At 46.3% G+C, this 26684-nt stretch overlaps 2 protein-coding genes across 4 annotated transcripts in view; one reads left to right on the forward strand and one right to left on the reverse strand.

Moving 5' to 3' along the window:
* The window catches only part of LOC115083461 (gastrula zinc finger protein XlCGF57.1-like), a 389522-nt gene that overhangs the window by 106625 nt on the left and 256213 nt on the right, over nt 1–26684 (reverse strand). The gene's annotated exons all lie outside the window — the stretch shown is intronic.
* On the forward strand, nt 623–26645 carry LOC115083462 (oocyte zinc finger protein XlCOF6-like). Of its 2 annotated transcripts, none has more exons than XR_003854340.1 (2): nt 623–680; nt 21162–26645. XR_003854340.1 is itself a non-coding variant. In XM_029587307.1 (2 exons), exon 2 carries the CDS (start codon nt 1912–1914, stop codon nt 4135–4137), a length of 2226 nt encoding a protein of 741 aa, XP_029443167.1. In that variant the 5' UTR covers nt 628–680; nt 1616–1911; the 3' UTR covers nt 4138–5191. The 2 variants fall into 2 exon arrangements, 1 of the variants encoding a protein (XP_029443167.1); XM_029587307.1 differs by lacking the exon at nt 21162–26645 and adding an exon at nt 1616–5191 and having other exon boundaries at nt 628–680.

A 26684-nucleotide genomic window follows, 5' to 3' on the forward strand; every position in this document is an offset into this window, starting at 1 on the left:
AGGGACCATCTTTTATATGTGTTTTGTGCAGCACTGTTTATGTTTTTACTAATTTTGAGTGAGGGGATCCACAGGAGACAGGGAGTGAACCAGGGGTTGCTGTGAGGGGAAGGGGTGTCAAAGATAGTATCCACTCCAGATGCCACATACTTGAGGTTCACCACTGGATGTCCATAGGAGGGAACGCATCAAAGATGACCCAAGGTTAGAGGCTGAGCAGTCAGGAAGATGAGAGCACAGTGACTTCTCCTGATGTGACAGAATCAGATGTTCCTGAGGTTCTGGGTAATGCTCTGTCAGATCTTGGGTTTTATTAATCACTGATTTATCCAGGCAGAGGCATTTGATATTCTGTGTCTCTGGGATCAGAGAATCTTTTCATAGTTAGACTTGCAAACCCTGAGGTCCAGAGAGGAATCTGACTCCAGGGGAACAAGTCTGGCAGTTCCTGGGGATGAGGGGTCCTGGTGTCCCCTCTTCCATGATAAAATGATAAGAGATTAAAGCCAGCTGAGCCCCTCCATGTGTCCCTGAGACTTTCTGGTTTGTGTTTCAGGTGCCGGTGATGTCTGAGGACCTCGCTGTCTCTTTCTCCCAGGAGGAAGGGGGGTGTTTAGATGAAGGACAGAAGGAGCTTTACAGGGATGTGAAGGAGAATTATGAGATCCTGAGCTCTGTAGGTAAGGATTGCATTATCTCTATTTTTAGGAAATACAGGGGATGTTTTACTAAAAGTCATTTTTCCCTGGGTCAACTCCACACCAGAGATGTGCAAGCAGGCCTGGATTTATCAATATGTGCATGAGGCCTGTCCTCAGTCCCTCTCCTCACCATTTTCCTGGTCCTCAGCCCCTCTCCTCACCATTTTCCTGCTCCTCAGTCCTTTTCTGCTCCCCATGCCTGGTCCTCCCTCTCCTCTCCTCTCCCCATCTCTGGTCTTCTCATCCTCTTTTTTTTGTTTTCATCCCTGAGAGCTCCTCTCTCTACTGATATTTGAGATCACTTTCCCTCAATAAAAAGATAATAAATGTATACAGACACACACTCTTAGTTGAAACTGATGGTGATATTCAGAAATAAAGGGTTTGATGTCTTCTAAGTTAGGACTTTATGAGCCATTGATATCATTGAGAGATGAAGGGACAGGGATGCTTCTGTTCCCTCTGCTTGTGAGTACTGATTGCTACTAACACGTAAGAGAGCCTTTACTTTCTCCTGCTCTTCCAGCTGACTTCAGGATGGAGGGTGATTTAAGAGTGTTTGAAAACTTTATTGTGTAAAGATGTTTTTAATTTATTAATTTTATGTTATTTTATTTGTAATTGACTGTGCAGGTATCTTTGAAATCCACCCTGAACAATTGCATTGCAGGAGGTGGGGTATAAGTTTTATAAATGTTTGAAAAAAAATAAAATAAACCACAGGAGCTCTATAAAGACATCAACCAGGAGTTTTCACATGCGTCTCCTAAAGCTTCTCCTATGTCACAGAATTTTCTAATATCAGAGATCCCATGCAGTCATTGTGATCCTTCAAGAAGTCTGATCCCAGGACATTGATAGCTTTCCATTCTATTGTCCCTGAGACATGATTAATTCCTTATTTTTATATCCAGCAGACAATGAGGTCATACAGGAGGAGAAGAGGGAAGAGAATCGAGAAGAGCACCCTATAGTATTGGCACTTACACCAAGACAATCAGGAAATGTCTGTGAGATTCCTTCCCAGAAGGCTGAGGGGGGAGACACTTGCCACAGTCAGCAGGAATTGGAGAAGCAGCAGCAAGACCCTGCAGGAAACTCACAGGATGAAGTCACTGCGTGTGAGAGAAGTGACAGGGAGATCACAGACAACCTTGAGCACAAGACAACCCTAAGAGCAGAGACACCCTTCCACAGTAATAGTGATCAAATGACTTCTGACCTCCACCATGGAGACCTGAGAGCAGAGAGAGCCTTCCAAAGTACTAACAGTGATCAAATGACTTATGACCTTCATGAAATAGAGGAGAAAGGGAAGAAATCCTTTCACTGTGATACCTGTGGGAAAACCTTTGATAGGAAATGTCATTTTGTATTGCACCAGAAAACCCACATAGAAGCAAGACCTTTTCCATGCTCTCAATGTGGAAAATGCTTCAAACAGAAGTTAACCCTGAAATTACACCAGAAAATTCATAGTCAAGGGAACACTTTTACTTGTATTGAATGTAAGAAAAACTTTTCTAGGAGGGAATCCTTAGTAATACACCGAAGAACACACACAGGAAAGAGTCTCTTTCATTGTCCTCAAGATGGGGAATCTTACAGCTCTGAATTCTCTTTATTAAGTCACCAGAAAATGGAGACACAAGAGAGAACATTTTCATGTTCTGAAAGTGGAGAAAATACCATTCAAAAGCAAGAAAAAATAATAAACCCACAACCACAGACAGAAGAAAAATTATTCATGTGTACTGCTAGTGACAGAAATTTCAATCAGAAAGAAAACTTCACAGAACAACTAAAATGCCAACCAGGAGAGAGAGCAATTTCAAGTAATGAATGCAATGAAAGCTTATATGAGGGAAAGGTCTATTCAGGAGTCCGAAAAAAACTTACTGATGAGAGACCATTGCCTATTCAGTCTGAAAAAAGCTTCAGTGCAAAGGCAGATGTCACAAAAGAGAAGAAAATCCCCAAAGTAGAATGTCAATTTATATGTACTGAGTGTGCTAAAAGCTTCAGAGAGAAGCGTGACCTCATCATACACCAGAGAATCCACACGGGAGTCAAACCATTTACATGTAGTGAGTGTGGTAAATGTTTCAGACAGAAACAACATCTCAAATCTCACCAGAGAGTCCACACTGGAGAGAAGCCATTTACATGTACTGAGTGTGGTAAAGGTTTCAGTGTGAAAGAGCTTCTCAAATCCCACCAGAGAGTCCACACTGGAGAGAAGCCATTTACATGTAGTGAATGTGGTAAAAGTTTTAGTCAGAAAGGAAACTTCAAACGCCACCAGAGAATCCACACAGGAGAGAAGCCATTTACATGTAGCGAATGTGGAAAAAGTTTCAGTCTGAAAGGAAACTTCAAATGTCACCAGAGAATCCACACAGGAGAGAATCCATTTACATGTAGTAAGTGTGATAAAAGTTTCAGTGTGAAAGAACTACTCAAATCCCACCAGAGAATCCACACTGGAGAGAATCCATTTACATGTAGTGAGTGTGGTAAAAGTTTCAGTCAGAAAGGAAACTTCAAATATCACCAGAGAATCCACACAGGAGAGAATCCATTTACATGTAGTGAGTGTGGTAAAAGTTTCAGTCAGAAAGAACATCTTAAATACCACCAGAGAATCCACACAGGAGAGAAGCCATTTACATGTAGTATGTGTGGTAAGAGTTTCAGTGTGAAACAACATCTCAAATACCACCAAAGAATCCACACTGGAGAGAAACCATTTACATGTAGTGACTGTGGTAAAAGTTTCAGTCGAAAAGGAAACTTCAAATGTCACCAGAGAATCCACACAGGAGAGAATCTATTTACATGTAATGACTGTGGTAAAAGTTTCAGTCGAAAAGGAAACTTCAAATGTCACCAAAGAATCCACACAGGAGAGAATCCATTTACATGTAGTGAATGTGGTAAAAGTTTCAGTCAGAAAGGAAGCTTAAAAGGTCACCAGAGAATACACACTGGAGAGAATCCATTTACTTGTAGTGAGTGTGGTAAAAGCTTCAGTCAGAAAGGAAGCTTAGAATGCCACCAAAGAATCCACACAGGAGAGAAGCCATTTACATGTAGTGAATGTGGTAAAAGTTTCTGTCAGAAAGGAAGCTTAAAAGGTCATCAGAGAATCCACACTGGAGAGAAGCCATTTACTTGTAGTGAATGTGGTAAAAGTTTCAGTCATAAAGTAGACTTCAAATGCCATCAAAGAATCCACACAGGAGAGAAACCATTTACATGTAGTGAGTGTGGTAAAAGTTTTAGTCAGAAAGGAAGCTTAAAATGTCATCAGAGAATGCACACTGGAGAGAAGCCATTTACTTGTAGTGAATGTGGTAAAAGCTTCAGTCATAAGGTAGACCTCAAACACCACCAGAGAAACCATTTACATATAATGAGCCTGGTAAAAGTTTAAGTCAGAAAGCATCTTTCATATGGTATCAGAGAATCTCCACTGGAGTTAAACCAAGTCCTTGAACTTTGTATAGTAAAAGCTTCAGAACAAAGGAAGAACTTTCAAGCCATGAGAGAAGCCACACAGGAGTCATATGCAATTCATGCACTTTCCTATATTTATTTGAATTGTAGAATGGCCTGATAAAGATATTAAAGAGTTGGATGCAAGAACAATACAATGTTACCCTATGCATCAAGTAACCTCTAAAAGTCAGTGCATGCTAAGATTGTACTTTCCAGCAACTGAAGGAGGTGCGGGCCTTACAGATGCAAATACTCAAACAGTGCTGAAGTATGAAAGTGAATGGCCAAAATTGGTCTTTATCCTTAAGCATGAACAATTGCTTCAAGAGTTGAAGGAATAAGTGAGACTCTGCCAGTACATGAGGGGAAGAATCAATGGAATTTGAAAAGCATAGAAAAATGATTGCAAAGAATCAGACCAATAAACAAGGAAAATCAATTCCCAAAAACACAAATATAGTGGGAAATACAAAGTTACGTCAGAAACCCCACACAGCTCAAAACCTGACATAGGGAAAGGCTTTGGAATGGTGAGTTTAAACATAGAGATGAGAGATTTATATTTGTGCCACTGGACAGAGGATGGTTCACAGCCAGCAGAGGAAAAACCTGGTAGAACAGGCAAATGCAGGATCTGTAAAACACAACTAGAAATGGTTACACAGCTTGATGCTGGAAGTCAGGTGCTGATGTGAGAAGGTCTGGATACAGAAAAGCATAAAGGTGGCCCGGCTCATCTTCGGAAGTTGTGTAAACATTATAACATTGCTGTACCTAAGTCTCTTTTGCCTTGTCTTTTAATTTTAATTAGATTATAAGCTCCACTAAGTAGGGACTTTCTTTTCTATGTTTTTATACAGCACTGCATATGTTGAGTGCTACAAGTGATTAGTAACACTGGGCAACAATGAAAGTGTTACTGACCTAAAAAGGTCCTACTCTTTAGTATCTTGATGTGCTGAACACAAATATGACCATGAAAAGTTTTTATTGGCTCTCGTTTTGAAGATATTTAATATAGTTCATTTTCTATGTTTAGTCATGTAAGTTTATCCAGTAGGACTGTAAATAAGCCTAGAATGATGTAATATTGCATCATTTTGCATAATACCATCATGCACACATCATCCAGAGTTTATTACATCATTTTCTGATGCAATGCAGTTCTACTGCCATGCTGCTGCTGAGTAAGCTGACATCAGCAGTGTATTATATGAAGTCCAGTCAGAAAGGGTGAGCATTTGAAATATTCATGCTGGCTGACTACTGCTGGACACTCTGCAGAGATGCTCCCGAACAGGTGTACAAGAGACAAGCAAAGAAATCTAAGACATAGTCTATGACTTCATTTTTCAAATAGTATTAACCGTAGGTCTCCTACTATTGGCATACAGTTCAAGATGTAATTATATTATTGCATATTACAAAAAAACTAGAGCCAATTTTGCATTTTCACAGTCACATTCGTGTTTAGCACATGGAAATTTATAATTGACTAATTTCATTTCCGTAACATGACTTTTGTGAAAATTTGTTGCCCAATGTAACAGTAGTGATACTGTCATATTCCTTGTGTACCCCTGATATGTCCTGGACAACAGGGAAAACAATTAGTGGATAGCACAACTTAAACTTATACTTTTTAGGACCTGATCTCAAGAAGAATTTTTTTCAATAAAACCCAGGATTGTGCCTGTAAATGGGATTTTAAACTTTGCCTTTGTACATATAACAGTAAGAGGTGTTGCGCGGATACTATTTATATACAAGCAGTTGTTAATGCATCTGCAGTGCTGGTATTCATGTGCACCGGCTATTATTCAAAGCAGCCTTGTGCATAATTTGTAGATGCAAACTTTATCTCCAAATGGGCCACTAAGATTCACCTTCTGTTACGAGAGTCTCTGTTTAGTGGACCCTTGGGCCGACCTGCTGGAGACTAGGAAAGGTGTTCAAAAGTCTCTAGTATACCACAGGCCAGGAGGCAGATGTTCAGGCTGGACGTAGAGGTGCTCTTCACCCTGGAAGCTGGTACTCCCCCGAGAGGAGCCCGTAGGAGCCCAGCCGCTGGGACTTAGGTGGCTTCACCCTTGGAAGCCGAAGCCCCCCCTCGGGAGGAGCCCGTAGGGGCCCGGCCGCTGGGACTTAGGTGGTAGTGGATCAGGACTGGGAACTGGAACCAGACTAGGACAGTAGAACAGTACTGTAATGTGGTACGGGTTCTGGAATCAGGCAGGAACTGTAGCAAGTATTATTATTATTATTATTTATTTAAGTTTCTATACCGATATTAGTGGGAACATCATATCGGTTTACATCAAAAACAAAAGGTTGGAAATTACATAAAACAGGGTCATGGGGAAGGAGTAATAGGAACTGTGAGAACGCAGGATAGGAAGTATATAGGAACGGGCTACTCGAGAAGAGTGCTGCAACATAGGAACCAGGCAAAATAGGAACCAGGCAGATACTGTAGCAGGCAAGCAGGAACCAAGCAGGTACTGTAGCAGGCAGGCAGAAACCAAGCAGGCAGGAACCAAGCAGGTACTGTAGCAGGTAAGCAGGAACGGCGCGATTAGTAAAGCAGAACGCTCCGGGGCACAGCGCAACAGGGATCTGGTAGGTAAGCCCGTTGCAAGGCAAAGACTAGTTGACCGCGGCCGGCTTATCAAGGCCGCGGCGTCTGATGTCAGGAATTGGGCGGAGTCAACACTGGCGGGAAACGGTCTAGAAAAGCACCCAAGTGGCGCACGTGCACGCCTAGAGACAGGGCGTCCATGGAAGGCTTGCCGGCGGCGCGGCCCCTGCCGAGACGCCGCCGAACAGGACAGGAACTAGGCCAGCGAAAGTGGGAACAGGGCCAGAAACCCGGAGGTAAGGGTCTGGTCATGGCACTCGTGGCCAGAACCGCAACAGTACCACCCCTCTTACGCCCCCTCTTAGCCGGTCCGGGTTTACTTGGGTGGGCCAGATGGAACTGCCGTAATAATTCTTTGTCAAGGATGTTACGGGCCAGTTCCCAAGAATTATCCTCGGGTCCGCAGCCCTCCCAGGCAAGCAGGTACTCCCATCAGCGTTGGTGAAACCGGATATCTAAGACCTCACGTACTTGATACGTAACCTCATCCGGTACTGAAGGGTCTGAAGGTTCAGGAGCCCAGGAGTGATACCTGGAAAGAGCAAGAGGCTTCAGCAATGAGACATGGAACACGTCATGTATGCGCATGGAGGAGGGTAGGCGTAGTTGGTACGAGACTGCTCCCACTCGTTCGGCGAATCGAAAAGGCCCACAGAATCTTGGAGCTAGTCTTCGAGACGGAATACGTAGCTGTAGATTTTTGGTACTTAGCCAGACACGGTCTCCTGGGAGGAAGATAGGTGCTGGCTGACGGTGCCTATCCGCCCATTTCTTGGTGGGCGGCTTTACGGATCTTTCCCTGGATAGACGTCCACAAGGAAAGAAGCTGGCGGGCTGAGAGTTGCACTGCCGGGAGTGCGCTAGGTTCTGGCGAAGGCAAGGGCGGTCGAAGTTGCTTCCCGTAGACAACCAGGAAAGGCGAACTTCCAGTAACAGCATGCATGTGATTATTGTACAAGAACTCCGCCCACGGGAGTAGCTTGGCCCAATTATCTTGGCGTTCGTTCACGAACGAACGGAGAAAAGTCTTCAAGGTTCGGTTAGTTCGTTCCGTTTGCCCATTACTTTGAGGATGGAACGCAGAGGAAAGACTAAGTTACAATAATATTTCATTTCCATGATTACAGAACAGTGCTCCAAGCAATAATCTTTGCGAAAGTAGATTACTGCAACGCTATTCTACTAGGCCTCCCATCATCCCATACTAAACCTCTCCAAATGATTCAGAACACGGCAGAAAGAATCCTAACGAACAAGAGGAGAAGAGATCACATTACGCCAGTACTTAAAGACCTTCACTGGCTGCCAATCCACTACAGAATAATCCATAAGTCCCTCACCACAATCTTCAAAAATATTCATGGACTAGCTCCTCTCAATCTACAAATAGCTCTCAAAAAACACTCCTCCAACAGACCCATCAGAGAAGCGTACAGAGAATATCTACAGGTACCACACTCCAATACCACCCAACATATAACACTGAGAGACAGGGCCTTCTCTACAGCAGGTCCCCCACTATGGAACTCAATCCCCTTAGAATTACGACAGGAACCATGTCTTCCAACCTTCAGAAAGAGACTTAAGACATGGCTGTTCAAGAAAGCCTTTCTGGACCCTGACTGATGCTCTCCCACCAAACACAGCAAGACTGATTATCACCCACTAAACTGATACAGACTTACCAACCACTGCACGTTCTACTTCTTGTTAAACTTCTTGTTAAACTTCTATCATCCTCTTCTTCAACTCCCAGTTAGAACCATCCTTGTTTTATTGTAACTGCTTTTTTCTGCGCACTTGTTATAATTTGTTATATTTTGCAAATGTATACTCTCATGTTATAGTTATGTACGTTTATAATGTATTGATCACCCCTTGTTTTATGTAAACCGACATGATACGAACTCCGTGAATGCCGGTATAGAAAAAACTCAAATAAATAAATACATTAAAAAAAAAATAAGTTGCACATTGAAGCATTTGCAAAGTGCCTTCCAGTAACGAGCAGTAAACTGTGGTCCTCGGTCGGAGACTATGTCCTGTGGGAGACCGTGAAGTCTGAAGATATTCTGGGTGAAAAGGTTAGCTAAATCAGGTGCAGAAGGCAACTTTGGCAGGGGGACAAAGTGTGCCATCTTGGAGAATCGGTCTACGGTCACCCAAATGACTGAATTGCCTGCTGAGATGGGGAGATCCACGACGAAGTCGGTGGAGATATGTGTCCAAGGTTCCAGCGGGATGGGCAATGGTTGCAACAGGGGCTTCCCAATGAGCAGCTTTTGCATGGCGCAGGTCGGGCATGAGCTCACAAAAGCTTGGACGTCCTGTCTCACAGTCGGCCACCAGTAGAATCTGTTCAACAAGTCTAAAGTCCCTTTACAGCCAGCATAGGCCCCCGTGAGGGAGTCATGGGCCCAAGTGAGAACTGCTCTTCAGGAGCGACGTGGAATGACGGTCTTCCCTTGGGAGGACACCAAGGTTGTGGCTAGACTGACTTTCACAGGATCCAAAATAAACAGGCATGTCAGGGGTCTCTTCGACCTTAGAGGAGCACGAGAGCGTATCAGCTCGAACATTCTTAGAACCAGGTCGATAGCGTAAGGTAAAGTCAAACCGGTCAAAAAACAGCGACCACTGAGCTTATCTTGGGTTCAGGCGTTGGGCTTGCTTCAAGAATGCTAGGTTCTTGTGATCAGTGTAAATCGTAACCGGATGGTTAGCTCTTTCCAAGCACTATCTCCATTCCTCCAGGGCAAGTTTCACGGCTAGCAACTCTTTATCTCCAACACAGTAGTTGCTCTCTGTCGGGGAGAATTTCTTCGAGAAATATGAACAGGGTAACAATTGCCTAGAATCTGAGTACTGGCTCAGCACGGCCCCCACGGCCACGTTGGAGGCATCCACTTCCACCACAAAGGGCTGGCTGGGATCCGGATGATGAGGGCAGGTGTCTAACAAGAAGGCTTCCTTAAGGGCCTCGAAGGCTTGGCAGGCGGGAACAGGCCAATCCACCGCATTGGCCCCCTTTCGGGTGAGGGCAGTCAACGAGGCCACAATACGGGAGTAGTTAGGAATAAAGTGACGGTAAAAATTGGAAAAACCGAGGAAGCGTTGCAACGCTTTAAGGCCCTTAGGCCGGGGCCAATTCTTAATTGCCGCCACTTTCTCAGGATCCATTTGAAAACCAGTTGCAAAGACTATGTAGCCCAGGAACGGCAGGCACGTCTTCTCAAAGCTGCATTTTTCCAGTTTTGCGTATTTGGAGTATTTGGAGCACTTGGCGGACATGCTGACGATGTGAAGGCAGGTCCTGGGAGTAGATTAACACATCATCGAGGTAAACGATTACGCAGGTGTTCAGAAGCTCCCACAACACCTCATTCATAAGGTGCTGGAACACCGCCGGGGCATTACATAAGCCAAAAGGCATCACAAGATACTCGTAATGCACATCTCTGGTATTAAACGCGGTTTTCCACTCATCTCCGGGACGGATTCTGACTAAGTTGTACGCTCCTCGTAAGTCCAACTTTGTGAAAATCTTCGCTCCCTGGAGCCGATCAAGGAGCTCTGGGATCAACGGGAGCGGGTAACGGTCTCGCTTAGTAATGGAATTTAGGCCTCGATAGTCTATGCACGGTCTCAGCGAGCCGTCCTTCTTACTGACAAAAAAGAAGCCTGCCCCTGCAGGTGACTTGGACGGGCGAATGAACCCCTTGGCCAAATTCTCGGAAATGTACTCGGACATGGCCCGGGTCTCAGGTAAGGATAAGGGATACACCCTTCCTCGGGGAGGCATAATACCAGGTAACAAGTCTATAGCGCAGTTGTACGGACGATGCTGCGGAAGGATCTCTGCCCTGGTCTTGGAAAATACGTCCGTAAAGTCCTCATAAGGTGCAGGAGGACCTAAGGCAGAGTGCATCAATGGAAGTGCGGGCATCTTAGGCACTTTCAAACAATTAGCTAAGCAGAAAGGACTCCACTTGACAATCTGTAACTTATCCCAATGAATCGTGGGCGAGTGCTTCTGTAACCACGGCAACCCTAGCACCACGGGGTGGACAACCTTATCCAACACTAGGTAGGCTATCTCCTCCGAATGGATCGCCCCGGTGCGGACAGTAACGGGTGCCGTGGACATCAGGACAGGTCCTGGAAGGAGCATCCCCTGGATAGAGGTAATTTGTAACAGGACCTCCCGTCTTTGCGTAGGGATGCGCAACTGGGAGATTAGGTCCTGCAGGATAAAATTACCTCCGGCTCCCGAATCCAGGATCGCCATCATCTCAAAGGATCCTCCAGGGTATTCCAGGGTAACAGGGACAGTGCATTGAGGAGCTGTAGCACAGCCTAGGAGGAGCTCCTCCCGACCTCCTAGGCTTTGGCATTTTCCGCACGCTCCTGGCAGCGTGCCAAGAAGTGGCCCTTCTGACCACAATATAAGCACAACTTCAACGAACGGCGACGTTGCCTTTCTTCAGCCGAAAGCGGGGCCCGTCCCAGCTGCATCGGTTCGCAGGTGGGAGCATCTGGACGAGAAATCTTGGGAGAGAATACAGGTCTCGCTGGCCCACGGGCAGGACTATGGCGATAGAAGCGCTGCTCCTTGGCCCGTTGTTGAAGGCAGTGGTCAATGCGAGCAGCCATCTCAATCAAGGTGTTGAGGTCCTCCGGCAGATCCCGAGCGGCAATCTCATCCTTTATGCATCCGGAGAGACCCTCCAAGAAGATGGCCTTAAGACTACCATCCTGCCAACCTACTTCTTGGGCTAAGGTCCGAAACTCCATAGCATAATCTGCCAAGGAGCGAGCCCCCTGTCAGAGTTGCAGCAGATCAGACGTAGCCGTGGCTACTCAGGCGGGCTCATCAAAGGCCTGACGAAAGTTCGAGATGAACTGTTGTAAGTTTGTTAGCGAAGGATCATTGTTTTCCCAAAGGGGAGAAGCCCATATTAAGGCTTTCCCATCAAGCAGGGACAGGATGTACGCCACTTTCACCGCATCCGAGGGGAACTGCCGAGGCAGCAGAGAGAACCGTACAAAACATTGGTTCAGAAAGCCACGGCAGGTCCTTAAATCTCAAGCGTAGCGGGAGGGTGCCGGTAGCTGAGTCACAGAAGAGCTGTGTCCCTTGGGGACCCTACCAGCCGGAAGCAGGGACTCCAGGCGCGAGGATAGCCATTCCACCGTGGCTGCCAGTGTATCAATGCAGTACTGGTGCTGTAGCATCTGCCGGGCTATCCCGAACAAATCCGAGGGAGCTGACACATCCGCCGAGTCCATGGCCTTGCAATCTGTTACGAGAGTCTCTGTGTAGTGAACCCTTGGGCCGACCTGCTGGAGACTGGGAAAGGTGTTCAAAAGTCTCTAGTATAACACAGGCCGGGAGGCAGATGTTCAGGCTGGACGTAGAGGTGCTCTTCACCCTGGAAGCTGGTACTCCCCCGGGAGGAGCCCGTAGGAGCCCAGCCGCTGGGACTTAGGTGGCTTCACCCTTGGAAGCCGAAGCCCCCCCCCCCCCCCCCCGGGAGGAGCCCATAGGGACCCGGCCGCTGGGACTTAGGCGGTAGTGGATCAGGACTGGGAACTGGAACCAGACTAGGACAGTAGAACAGTACTGTAATGTGGTACGGGTTCTGGAATCAGGCAGGAACTGTAGCAAGACTCAGGTACTGGAACCAGGCAGGAACAGTAGCAAGTAAACAGGAACCAGGCAGATACTGTAGCAGGCAAGCAGGAACCAAGCAGGTACAGTAGCAGGCAGGCAGTAACCAAGCAGGTACAATAGCAAGCAGGCAGGAACCAAGCAGGTACTGCAGCAGGTAAGCAGGAACAGAGCGATTAGTTAAGCAGAACGCTCCGGGCCACAGCGCAACACGGATCCGGTAGGTAAGCCTGTTGCAAGGGAAAGACTGGTTGACCGCGGCCGGCTTATCAAGGCCGTGGCGTCTGACATTAGGAATTGGGCGGAGTCACCACTGGCAGGAAACGGCCTAGAAAAGCGCCCAAGTGGCACCTAGAGACAGGGCATCCATGGAAGGCTTGCTGGCGGTGCGGCCCCCGCCGAGACGCCGCTGAACAGGACAGGAACTAAGCCAGCGAAAGCGGGAACAGGGCCAGAAACCCGGAGGTAAGGGTCTGGTTGCGGCACTCCCGGCCAGAACCGCAACACCTACTTCAAGATTTAAAGTAAGTGGGGTAAAATGTTCAGTCAGAAAGAACATCGAAAATACTACCAGAGAATCCACACTGGAGAGAAGCCATTTATATGTAGTAAGTGTGGTAAAATAATCATTGCGATAGAAACCTTGAACTGCCACCAGAGAATCCATACAGGAGAATAACCATTTACATGTATTGAATGTGCTAAAAGTTTCAGTCAGAAGGCATCTCTCATATTGTATCAGAAAATACACATTGGATAGAAATCATTTACATGTAGTGAATGTGGTAAAAGTTTCAGTTGGAAGGATTGCCTCAAATACCATTAGAATATCCATACTGGATTAAAACAATTTCTGTGTTCTGAGAGTGAGAAAAACTTTAGGATAAAGGGAGATCTCTCTATTCACCAGATAATCCATACAGGATAAAAAACATTTACATGTAGTGAATGTAGTAAACATTTTCAGTCTGAAAGAAAACTTCAAACAACACTAGTGAATCCACAAAGGAGAGAAACCATTTAAAAACATAACATTAAAAATTGCCATACTGGGTCAGACCAAGGGTCCATCAAGCCCAGCATCCTGTTTCCAACAGTGGCCAATCCAAGTCACAAATACCTGGCAAGGGTAGTAACCACCACAGCAGCAAGTTACTCCCATGCGCTCTTTTCCTACTTTCCATACTCTAGCCTTTAGGGATCCATAGTGTTTATCCCAAGCCGCTTTGAAATCCTTCACTGTTTTTGTCTTCACCACCTCCTCCGGAAGGGCATTCCAGGCATCCACCACCCTCTCCGTGAAGAAATATTTCCTAATGTTGGTTCTGAGTCCTCCCTGGAGTTTCATTTTGTGACCCCTAGTTCTACAGATTTCTTTCCAACAGAAAAGGTTTGAAGTTTGTGCATCATTACAACCTTTCAGTCATCTGAAGGTCTGTGTCATATCTCCCCTGCACTTTCTCTCCTCCAGGGTATTCATATTTAGGTCTTCAACCTCTCCTCATAAGTCATTTGATGGAACCCTCCCACCATTTTGGTCACCCTTCTCTGGACCGCCTCCATCCTGTCTTTGTCCCTTCTGAGATACGGGCTCCAGAACAGAACACAGTACTCCAGGTGAGGCCTCACCAAGGACCTGTACAAGGGCATTATCACCTCCTTTTTCTTACTGATTATTCCTCTCTCTGTGCAGCCCAGCATTCCTCCGGCTTTAGCTATCGCCTTGTCACATTAGCTATCACCTTCTCACATTTCTTCACCATCTTCAGATCGCTAGATGCTTATTGTAGATCTTAGTATCATCCGCAGAAAGACAAACTTTACCTTCTATACCTTCAGCAATGTCACTCACAAAGATGTTGAGCAGGACCAGTCCCAACACCAATCCTTGCGGCTCTCCACTTATCACTGATATTTCTTCAGAGTAGGTTCCATTTACCATCATACACTGTCTTCTATCTGGCAACCAGTTTGTAATCCATGCCATCACTATGGAGCTCACTCCCAAGCTTCTCATTTTATTCACAAGCCTCCTACACGGGACTGTATCAAAAGCTTCACTGAAATGCAAGTAGATCACATTGAGTGCTTTTCCTCAATTCAGTTCTTTTGTCACCCAATCCAAAAAATCAATCAGATTTGTCTGACAAGTCCTTCCCTTGGTGAATCCATGCTGCCTCGGGTCCAGTAATCCTCCTGATTGTAAATAGTTCACTATCCTTTTCTTCAGCAGAGTTTCCATTACTTTTCTCACCACCGAGGTGAGGCTAACCGGTCTGTAGTTACCAGCCTCTTCTCTGTTCCCACTCTTGTGAAGCGGGACAACCACCGCTTTTCTCCAATCACTCGGCAACACTCCCATTTCCAGGATCTATTGAACAGGTCTTTCAGAGAACCTGCCAGCACATCTCTGAGCTCTCTCAGTATCCTGGGATGAACTTCATTCAGCCCCATGGCTGTGTCCACTTTCAGTTTTCCTAGCTCTTCCCTTACATTCTCTTCTGTAAACAGAGTTTTGTCTACTCCACTCCCATCAACTATCTTGTTAACTAGCAACTGTCCTTCTCCAGGATCTTCTTTAGTGAACACAGAATTAAAATATTTCTTTAATATTTCTGCCATTTCCTTGTCTGTCTTAGCACATTGCTCCGCGTCATCTTTCAATTGCACTATACCCCTTCGGGCTTTCCTTCTTTCTCTAATATATCTGAAATATTTGTGAAGAAAATAAGAACATGCCATACTGGGTCAGACCAAGGGTCCATCAAGCCCAGCATCCTGTTTCCAACAGTGGCCAATCCAGGCCATAAGAACCTGGCAAGTACCCAAAAACTAAGTCTATCCCATGATACTGTTGCTAATAATAGCAGTGACTATAAGTCAACTTAATTAATAGCAGGTAATGGACTTCTCCTCCAAGAACTTATCCAAACCTTTTTTAAACACAGCTACACTAACTGCACTAACCACATCCTCTGGCAACAAATTCCAGAGTTTAATTGTGCGTTGAGTGGTGAGTGTGTTAAGTCTCAGTCAGAAAGAAACTTCAAACATTACAAGTGAATCCACAAAGGACAGAAACCATTTACATGTAGTTTTAGTTTGAAAGGAAACTTCAATCACCACCAGAGAAAAAATTAAAAATGGTAGAACTGACGATTGGGACAACTATTGCCCAATATTCAACTTTTGTAGCAAAAGTTCTTGAGAAAGCAGTGTTATCCCAGCTTGCAAATCACCTGCAAGATGAAAATATTCTATCCAGAAATCAATTTGGATTTAAGATACAATACTCAACTGAGACATTACTCCTCTCATTAATGGACTTCAGTTTTATGAGCTCTTGATACAGATGAATCTTACTGTCTTGTGTTAATTGACTTAATGGCTGCCTTCGACACTGTGGACCATAACCTCTTATGCTATCAGATGAAAAACATTGGGATCGACAGCAGGGTTCTCAGATGGTTTTCCTCATTTCTAGCTAACAGAACATTTCAAGTAAAATTGGGCAACTATATATCTGATATTTTGCAGTGTGATATGGTGTTCCTCAAGGCTCAGCTCTCTCAGCAACACTATTCAATATTTACATGCTCCCATTGTGTAAATTACTGACGAACCTAGGAATACCTTTCTTTTTGTATGCTGATGATGTTGCGATCCTGCCCGCGAGGAGCGCGGGCAGGCTCTTACCTTCGCGGCCAGCCGGGCCGCTGACACTGCTGCCGTTGCTGGGCTCTTTCCCGGCTGTCTCCAACCCTGCACAGCAAGGTCAGGCCACCGGGAGCTCTCCCATGCGGCTGGGACAGCTGCCACCGCTCCTGTGTTCCCCGACGCTCTGCAGGCTTCCCGGGGTCTTCAAACGGCAGGGAGGTTGTCCCTGCCGGTGCCTGCTGCAGCCCGGGTCCTTGGCCAGCAGGGAGGCCGTCCCTGCCGGTGCCTGCAGTCTCCCACAGCTCCCTGCAGCCAGCCTTACCTCTCTATGCCTTCCTGCTTCAGTCTTCGCGGCTGGGAGCCACTCCAGCAGCCTGCCACCTCTCCAGCTTCAGGGCAGGGCTGCTCCGCTGCCTGCCTGGCTTCCTTGGGCCCTTCACGTGGCCGAGGACGCCACCAGCTTCCAGCACTCTTCTCTCCAGCTTCCTAGGGCGTGGGCACGCGCCTCTCCCCTCCTCTTCAAGGGCCAGCCAGGTGTGGCCCCCTGCTGACCCCTCCCTGGGCGTTGTCCTCATCAGCCCTACAAAAGGGCTCAGCGTCCAGTCTGACTTTGCCTTCGCAAGGAGTTGGTCACTCCTGGGATCCTGCTATCCTTCGCTCCAGGAGTTGTCTGTGTTCCAGCACTTCTGCAAGGTCCTGTGTTTCTTGTTCTCTGTCGGAGCTCCTCGTCCAGTCTTGATGTCTGCCTGCTGTACTAGCTCTGATGTTTGCCTGTTCATGTTCCTGCCCTAAGGTCTGTCTTCCAATCCGGTATCCGTGTTCCAGTCCAGATGATGCAAGCCTTGTACCTTGTTCCTGAATTCACCTGAAAGCTAGTACCTCGTTCCTGTGTCTTCAAAATATCCTGGTACCTGGCGGCAAGCCATGTCGTGGTCTGTGACCAGCCCCATGGGCGGGCTGAGTAGGGCGCTTCGTGATGCAAGCCATGTACCTCGTTTCTGAGCCTCCAAGAAGTCCTTACCTTGTTCCTGAACCTTCTGAAAGCTAGACCTTGTTCCTGTGTCTTCAAAATGTCCTGGTACCTCGCGGCAAACCATGTCGTGGTCCGTGACCAGCCCCACGGGCAGGCTGAGTAGGGCGCTTCGTGATGCAAGCCATGTACCTCGTTTCTGAGCCTCCAAGAACTCCTTACCTTGTTCCTGAACCTTCTGAAAGCCTGGTATCCTGCGGCAACCCATATCGTGGTCCGTGACCAGCCCCACGGGCGGGCTATGTAGGGCGCTTCATGTTGCCAGTCTCGTACCTCGCCCTTGAGTCTCCTGTATGCATCATACCTCGTTCCTGACTCCACGTCTCTATTTCCAGTACCTCGTTCCTGAGTCTACGTCTGCACTTCCAGTACCTTGTTTCTGAGTCTACGTCGCTACTTCCAGTACCTCGTTCCCGAGTCTACGGCTGCACTTCCAGTACCTCATTCCTGAGTCCACATCTCTGCCTGAATCTACCTCGTTTCTGAGTCTCGTCTGCATCCATGTTCCAGTCTTCGCTGCCCTGGCCTCCATCCGGCCTGCCGCTTCATGCCGTACCCTGCGGCAGGTCCGAAAGGGCTGGGAACGGTCGGAGGACTGTTCACAAGACCAACATTGCGTTGTTGGGTCTTCCGAAGCGTGCAGGCCCGGATTGGCCACTGTTGGAAACAGGATGCTGGGCATGTTGAACCTTTGGTCTGACCCAGTAAGCATTTTCTTATGTTCTTATGTCTGTGTTGCCAATTTAGATATTTTATCACAAGATCTGATGACTTTTTGAACCAAATAGAGATTTTAAAACTTTGAATGTGACAAGGAGCCAATTTAACTACAAATCCAGTGATTTTCTCACAGCTCTAGAATTTCCATCAGTTTTCCCTTCTTACAGAGCATATCTGAAAGCCGAAAAGTGCAAGAGAAATAATGAGAACTCCTTTGACTAGAGTGGGACAGGAATGTACAAGAGAGCGAGACCTCCTTGGCTAGATTGAGGCAGGAAAGTACAAGAGAGAGAAACCTCCTCTGGCTAGAGTGGGGCAAAAAAGAACAGGGAAGCGAGTCCTCCTCTGGCTAGAGTGGGGCAGAAAAATACAAGAGAGAGAGAGAAGCCTCCTCTGGCTAGAGTGGGGCAGGAAAGTACAAGGGAGCGAGACCTCCTCTGGCTAGAGTGGGGCAGAAAAATACAAGAGAGAGAGAGAGAGACCTCCTCTGGCTAGAGTGGGGCAGGAAAGTACAAGGGAGCGAGACCTCCTCTGGCTAGAGTGGGGCAGCAATGTACAAGAGAGCGAGACCTCCTCCGGCTAGAGTGGGGCAGAAAAGTACAGGGAAGCGAGACCTCCTCTGACTAGAGTGGGGCAGGAATGTACAAGAGTGTGAGACCGCCACTGGCTAGAGTGAGGCAGGAATGTACAAGAGAGTGAGACCTCCTCTGGCTAGAGTGGGGCAGGAAAGTACAAAGGAGCGAGACCTCCTCTGGCTAGAGTGGGGCAGCAATGTACAAGAGAGAGAAACCTCCTCTGGCTAGAGGGGGACAGAAAAGTACAAGGGAGCGAGACCTCATCTGGCTAGAGTGGGGCAGAAAAGTACAAGAGCTTCGCCGCTTTACACTGCCAGTCCCTTTTTCCATCCTCCCGAAGCAGGGCGCGAAAAGCAGCCTTGCTCCGGGAGGAGGGAAGAAGGGACTGGCAGTGTAAAGCGGCGAAGCGACTTACTTTTTGCAGCCCCCTCCGGACATCGGACGACCTCTCCTGCCTCCAGCTGCTCGCGAAGATGGACGCCTGCACGGCCGCTGAAGACGTGACATCACATGCCGTGATGCCAAACGTCGTGACGTCACGTCTTCAGCGGCCGTGCAGGCGTCCATCTTCGCGAGCAGCTGGAGGCAGGAGAGGTCGTCCGATGTCCGGAGGGGGCTGCAAAAAGTAAGTCGCTTCGCCGCTTTACACTGCCAGTCCCTTCTTCCCTCCTCCCAGAGCAAGGCTGCTTTTCGCACCCTGCTTCAGGTGAAGGGGAGAGGGGACTGGCACGGGGGAAGCCACGATGTCCGGAGGGGGGCTGCAAAAGTAAGTTGCCGAGCGTAGGATTGCTCGTACTCTCCCCTCTCTCTCTTGCAACTTTTTTTTTCGCTTTTTTTTTGCTTCGGGAGGAGGGGAGAGGACTGGGGCTGCCCCGGAGACCAGCATCCATGGACGCGGCCAGGGCAGGTGAGCGGGGGTTGGGGGAAAGCTTGCCGCCTACCCTTACCCCTGCCTCTAACGCAGGGGTAAGGGTAGGCGGTAAGTTAGCAGGTTAAACGCGTGGCAAAACGGCAGGGTAAAATAGCAATAGTCGGGGCGCAGGTTACTGGATGCTAGGGAATAGCTAATTCGCTCGTTTGCATGCAATATACATGCCGCGTGCGGAAGGGGTTGCCCGGGGATTTTAGGGCGCAGTAAGGGTAGGTTAAAAGGGGTTGTGGATCGCAGGAAGGGCTAACGCGGCCGGAAAGTGAGTAGAACGCGGGTTAGGAGCGGGGTAAACGCGGCCGCACTTTACTGGATAGACCTGTAAGTAAGGCTTGCCAGGTCCCACACCCCTTAACAGACCCCAAGCCTCTGCCAAGCGTATAGGAAACTTCAATGGCAGGCTAAAAACAGAAGAAAATTATTACTTACCTGCTAATTTTCGTTCCTGTAGTACCATGGATCAGTCCAGACCGTGGGTTATGTCCCCATTCCAGCAGATGGAGTCAGCAAAAACCTCGAGGGGGCGTCACCATAAGTACTACTACCCCCTCTGCAGGAGTTCAGTATCGAGTATATCAAAGCCCGAGTAGAAAAACAGAACCCCCGAATTGAATCAAGTTTATACAACACGGCCAACAATAGCCGTCAACCATAGCAACGAAAAACTGGAGCGTCCTAGCAACGTGTAGGAGGCTGCACAAACAGTAAGGCAACTTGTGAGGAGCTGTGAACACAGAGAACATGGAAAATGGTAAAGCTGTGCACACAGTGAACAGTGACAATGGTAAAGGACAGATACCAGTACAGTCCCGTCGCGGAAACGGAGCAGGCTGAGCACCCAGATGTGGTGGGCGTCTGGACTGATCCATGGTACTACAGGAACGAAAATTAGCAGGTAAGTAATAATTTTCTTTTCCCTGTACGTACCTGGATCAGTCCAGACCGTGGGATGTACCCAAGCGTCCCTAAATCGGGTGGGGTCCTGCGAGGCCTGCTCGGAGAACCTGCTCACCAAAATGTCCCGAGACGGGAGAGGCGAGCGAGGAGCTGCAAAATGGCCGCTTTCAGGCTGGCCCGCGCGGAGAGGCCGGTACAAACAGGGCAGTTTGGGGAGCTGCAAGAAAATAACAGGCAAAACAACGCTACCACTTACCCCGTACGGTCCGAAGAAAACGGAAAGGACACACAGGACAAGGGGTAAGCCATGCCTCCCCAAAATTGAACCCTTTCAATTAACTTTTTTTTTTTTTTTTTTTTTAACAAGAAAACTTGATTCAATAGAAATAGGCAAAAGCCCAAGAGAAAGGAGCAGAGGTAAAAGTCAAAAACCTAGCCAAGTTGGGAGAAACCCAAGTACCCTACTCGCATCTGCTGGAGTCAGAAGATACTGAACTCCTGCAGAGGGGGTAGTAGTACTTATGGTGACGCCCCCTCGAGGTTTTTGCTGACTCCATCTGCTGGAATGGGGACATAACCCACGGTCTGGACTGATCCAGGTACGTACAGGGAACTGGATATTATCATGGCTGCAACAAATTTAACTTGGCTACGGGCTCTCCCTTTAGCACTAATGGCCCTGTGGGCATCACCTCATTCCAAGACAGGGCTTACCACATTTGAGATAGTCACTGGACAGCCAATGGCTATTAGTCTAATACCGAAACCCTCCACTGCCCTCATACCACTGCCCTCATATTTTCCCAGGAAGAATATTTAACCCATTATTTGTTTATGTTGCAGAAAGTTTTAACTTCACAATGGCAGAAAGTACAAGCATCTTTTCCTCCAGTGGACCCTGCAACTACTGAGAGTGTGCAACCAGGTGATTTTGTTTTTCTGAGGATTTTCCGACGAAAGAACTCCTTGGCCCCCAGGTGCAGGGGACCCTATCAGGTACTTTTAACCTCACATTCTGCAGTAAAATTAGAAGGACACCCTACCTGGGTACACCTTTCTCACTGTAAAAAGGCCTACAGTACTACAACAGCAGGAAGCTCCGGGACATAGAACTCTCTCACGAGGCTACTGGAACAGAAATGATCCTGCTTTTGCTTCTGGTTCATTTGCACTCTGCAGAGGTATGGCCCTATCTGGGGCCCCATGTACAGACTTATCTGGCCTATACTAAAACACTGCAGAAATCTTTGAATCTTTCAGATTGCTGGCTATGTTATCATCTACAGCTGGATGGCTCTGGGTTTGTTCCTGTACCTTTTAATGAATCCTCCATCCTCAATCGGGATACTTAAATTGCACCTACTGCTGTCTCTCTTACCCCCACGCTAACCCCTATGCCCTATCCCTGCACACACAAACAAGCAGGGTGGTGTTTTCAGCCGGAGGGTGTCACACCTTGGGTAAACTGTACCGGTACTGTGACCGTCACCTATAAAAAGGGTTACTACTGTGTGGTGAAATATCATTTGTCTGCATGATGGAGCTTTGTGCATGAATGCTTCAACATGACATTACCTCGTTGTGACTACAGCAGACGCAGCCAGTCAGTCCATGCGATTCGCCAGCTGTGCCCTATGAAGGCTGAGAAAAGGATCCAGGGGACCTGCTCTACTGGTTATGGACACAACCTCAGGTGTACTGGGAACTATACACATGATGAGTACACCCCTTCTCTCATGTTTCTGCTTGCCAAGGCTTATATTGACGCACAAGGCTGTTCTGTGTTGGGCCTTCCTGTTGTTACCAGAGGGAACAATGACAGCAGGCTATCAGTCTGTAATACCTCAGGACTATGATTCTTTGCACCGTGGAGAGCAGTAAAGACTGTTTTTTTTTAATACTACTGCTCAGTTCTCATTTGGATACATTGTACCATTGTTTTCTCTCAACAAACAACATCAGAACTGGTTTGCCCCTAGGAGAAGGCACAGGTCACTATTTGATTTCCAGATGGACAGTGATCCCTTTCATCATGGTTTGAGGATTTTTTTTCCTGGTTTAGGAGTATTTGAACTTGAAAGTGCTTTAAAAAATCTTTCTGTCACTGTGGAAGTCACAATGAATGAGACAATGAAGATTATGGGACTCATGCAACAAGAGATCAAGTCTCTTAAAGAACTAGTTTTAGATAATCATAAGGCTAGATATGTTGCTTGCTGACAAAGGAGGGGTTTGCCAATTTATTAATTCTTCTTGTTGTTCCTATATTAATAATGATGGTAGTATTAGAAATCATATGCAAGCTATAGATACTTTACTGCCACACCTTTCTCATTTCACTGACACAGAAAACCCCTCATGGGATGTCTTTGGTTTAGGAAAGATTCTAGGACTTTGGGGCCAGAGGTTGCTGATGGTAGTTATAACAATAATAGTACTTCTTCTTATTTTATGTGTATCCGTTCAATGCATTGTCATGCTATGTAAAAGAAGTATTCCTAAGATAATGATCTCAGCATCACTTGCAGTGCCCCAGAATGTATCCTCAGATGAGGACTTTTAATAGGTTATGCACTATGAGTGAAAATATAATAGACATCTAAGACAAGCACTGCCCCCGGAACAAAGGAGGGATTGTGATAATAAAATTTATTAGGGGCATCTGTTTAGTGGAAATTTACCAGAAGGGTTCCAGGAGGCACTGCTAGTCTTTGAAACTGTCTCACGTTTAGATAACAGAAGAAATAATCTATCTCTTTGTATTTTTAGGCAACACAATGAAGAGTTATAAAATCAAGGTTAGTTAGAGCTCTCAGGACACTTACACTTACGAAGGTTAATGCCAGCAAATGTTTTTCACCTTGTGATCTTAAATCAAAGGAGGATTGTACTAACCTCCTGAGCAAAAGTGTATTTAAGTATAGTCAATTGGATATCTAATTAAGTCAGTCTCTCAAACTTAGGAGCTGACTTCCTTATGCGCATAAGAAATAAAGGCTTTTGATCATGAGAAATACACTGTCTGTTGTCCTCGGGTCCTTGGTAAACTTTTTTCATTGCCTGTTCCATGTTCATTTGGATTCTTGAATGTAACCAAGCTGTCCAAGGAGCCAAGACTGCCATTCTCATATCCCTGTCATTGTTTACCATCGACCCAGCTCTTCTTTTTGAGCCTGAGGTTTCTAGTGCCCCTGATTTGGTGGAATGGAGCCTCTAGCAGGGAGGGTATCAGCTTCTAGAGTCACAAATAGACCTTGGCTTCCTGCTCCTACACCCATTTGAATGACAGCTTCTTTTACCCTATTGGGCACTAAACCAACCAAATCACAGGTGATGAGCCTCTACAACTCTGGACCCAGATACCCATGATGATGTGAGTCAGTGGTTAAGCTGCCACTGCTGAGAGCGGTTACACACTGTGAGCCTCCATCTTGAAATGGAAATGGTAAATTGCAGCATATCCATGGTTGGTACCTGGAGCACCTATCCATCTTCATGAATTGGTGATGGGCAGCCCAAGGGCATCTCCCTGAGATTAGAGGAGCTGCTCAAAATAAGTGTGTCAAAGCTGGCCCATTTGATGTCCTGAGCTTCTATCTCTGACACTTGGCCTGGTTCACTGATGGCTCCTGCCATTACATCAATGGCCAATGGGGATAGAGGGCAGCTGCCTACAATTCTTAAACTGGTAACCTTCTGATAGATGAGGGAGGAGGAAGGTTTAGCTAATATGCAAAACTCAAGGTGGTCCATCTTGCTCTTTACCATGCCAAAAGTCAGTGAAGAGCTGCATCATCTACACAGATTCATGATCTGTGTACAAAGGGCTAGTAGAGTGGATGTCTGCATTGCAACCACATAACTGGCAGATTTACAGTAAACCACTCTGGGGAGAAGATTTATGAAAGGAGATATGTGACTTCACCAGAGAGGTCCAAACATATGGACTGTATATAAAGAGCTCCTGTGGGACACTAACATTTACTGCGTTTGAACTGCAATGAGATATTTAGGTTTCCTACAGGTGCACCTCTGGTGATTAGACACAGGAAGGTTTTCAACATGCTGAGAAGACATTAGAAGTTCTGTATTTAAGCAAGCTGCTAATTGACAACATTTGACGTTTTGAGACATTGAATTGAAAAATTGACCAATAAAGTAGAATCAACAATGAGAGATTGATTTCTCTTCATTAAATACAGTCCATGATATCTTTGCAAGGTTAGGAGTCATATTTTCCCCTGAAGAAATCTGCATGGTGAAATAAAGGCCTTTATAGGGACAGAGAGAATATAGGGTATAGCAAAATCATGTCAGAGATTACACAGGATACAGAAAAACCATCGGGACAGAGTCAAAACAGGATACAGTAACATCTGTGGAATCTAGGTGGAATATCTGTGGAATCAATATGGAATATGTCTCGATTCCCTCCTTCCTCTCACCACCCAAAATAACCCTAACACCTCACTCAACTCATTCGTACTGACCACCATCTCAGAGATAACTTCAATCCTAAAGAAAATGAAGCCCTCCTCACACCCAGAGGTCCCTATCCCAATAAAATCTCTTCTCTCCATTCCTGAGACTATCGCCAAACTATTATCAGAAATTATCAACTGCTCCCTTTCCCTCGGAATAGTTCCTTCCACCTGGAAACAAGCCACCCTCAAGCCCATTCTCAAAAAACCAAACCTAGACACATCAGACCCCTCTCACTTCAGACCTATCTCTAATCTCCCATTCCTAGCTAAACTTCTGGAAAGGGTGGTCAACTTACAACTTACAGACTATCTGGAACAACACAACAACCTACTCCCTTCACAATATGGCTTCCGTAAGTTCTTCAATACGGAAACCCTCCTAATATCCCTCATGGATACCCTGCTCAAGGGACCTGACAAGGGCCAGTCATACATCTTAGCCCTGCTAGACATTTCCGCTGCTTTCGACACGGTCACTCATAACATACTAATTGACCACTTCTCCGAAATAGGCATTTCCGGAATTGCCCTCAGCTGATTCAAATCCTTCCTCAGTAAGAGACACTACATAGTTAAAATTGGCAAACATGAATCTAACCCCATTAACCTGTCCCGAGGTGGCCCCCAAGGCTCCTCCCTTTCCCCAACACTCTTCAGTATTTATCTACTACCCGAGCCAACTCCTTGCGGAACTTGGCCTAACGCACTACATCTACGCGGATGATGTTCAAATACTCATCCCCATCACGGAATCCCTATCTAAAGCACTCAAGACCTGGGACAACTCTCTCTCCACCATCAACAAACTCCTAACTAACCTCAATCTAGCCCTAAACACCACAAAAACAGAGCTAATTCTCATTTCCCCTGAACACCACAGCCTCCCTTTTCCCCAGCACATCAGGGATTTAGGGGTCTCTCTGGACAGCCATTTGAACTTAAAAACATTTATCAATAACACCACAAAAGACTGCTTCTACAAACTGCAAGTCCTCAAGAAACTTAGACCTCTCCTCCACCTCCATGATTTCCGAACTGTCCTCCAAGCCACTTTATTCAGCAAGATTGATTATTGCAATTCCTTACTCTTAGGCCTCCGCACAACTTCCATCAAACCCCTCCAAATGCTGCGAAACGCAGCAGCTAGAATCCTCTCTAACTCCCGCAGAAGAGATCATATTACGCCAGTCCTCAGAGACCTCCATTGGCTTCCTATCACAGCCAGAATATACCACAAGACCCTCACAATTATCCATAAAAGTCTACATAACCAAAATATTCATTTGTTTAAGGACTCCCTACACTATCACATTTCCAATAGTCCTACCAGAGCTGCCTATAAAGGATCCCTATCTTTACCCTCGCACAAACTCACTCGCTACATTGCCACTAAAGATCCCGCCTTTTCCATAGCGGACCTACACTATGGAACTCAATGCCACCCGATCTACGCCAAGAACACTGCACAAAAACTTTAAAAAAAAACAAAACCAAGACTAAAAATTTGCCTATTTAAAAGGGCCTATTCATAATAATAACCCTCCCAAAAAAAAAAATCCTCCCCTTCCCACCCTCCAATAAAAACCACAGACGCTTATCTATTTATTTTACTTTAGTTAACTCCTTCAACGAGAGCCTCAACACAGAATCTTGTAAATAGTTACTCCTTTCTCATCTCATTTTATTACGTTATTTCCTTTCCTTTCCATTCATTTCCAACTGCCCTCTGGACCCTTTATTCTACTTCATTCCCATCTTGTTCCTTCACCTCCCTGTTCCATGTAACTTAATTTTTCACTTTCCAAATTATGTTGTTAACACTGTTATATGTAAACCGATGTAATATGCAAATGAATGTTTGTATAAAAAAGTTTTTAAAATA

The sequence above is a fragment of the Rhinatrema bivittatum genome, chromosome 2, assembly GCF_901001135.1.
Source record: "Rhinatrema bivittatum chromosome 2, aRhiBiv1.1, whole genome shotgun sequence".
Lineage (NCBI taxonomy): Eukaryota > Metazoa > Chordata > Amphibia > Gymnophiona > Rhinatrematidae > Rhinatrema > Rhinatrema bivittatum.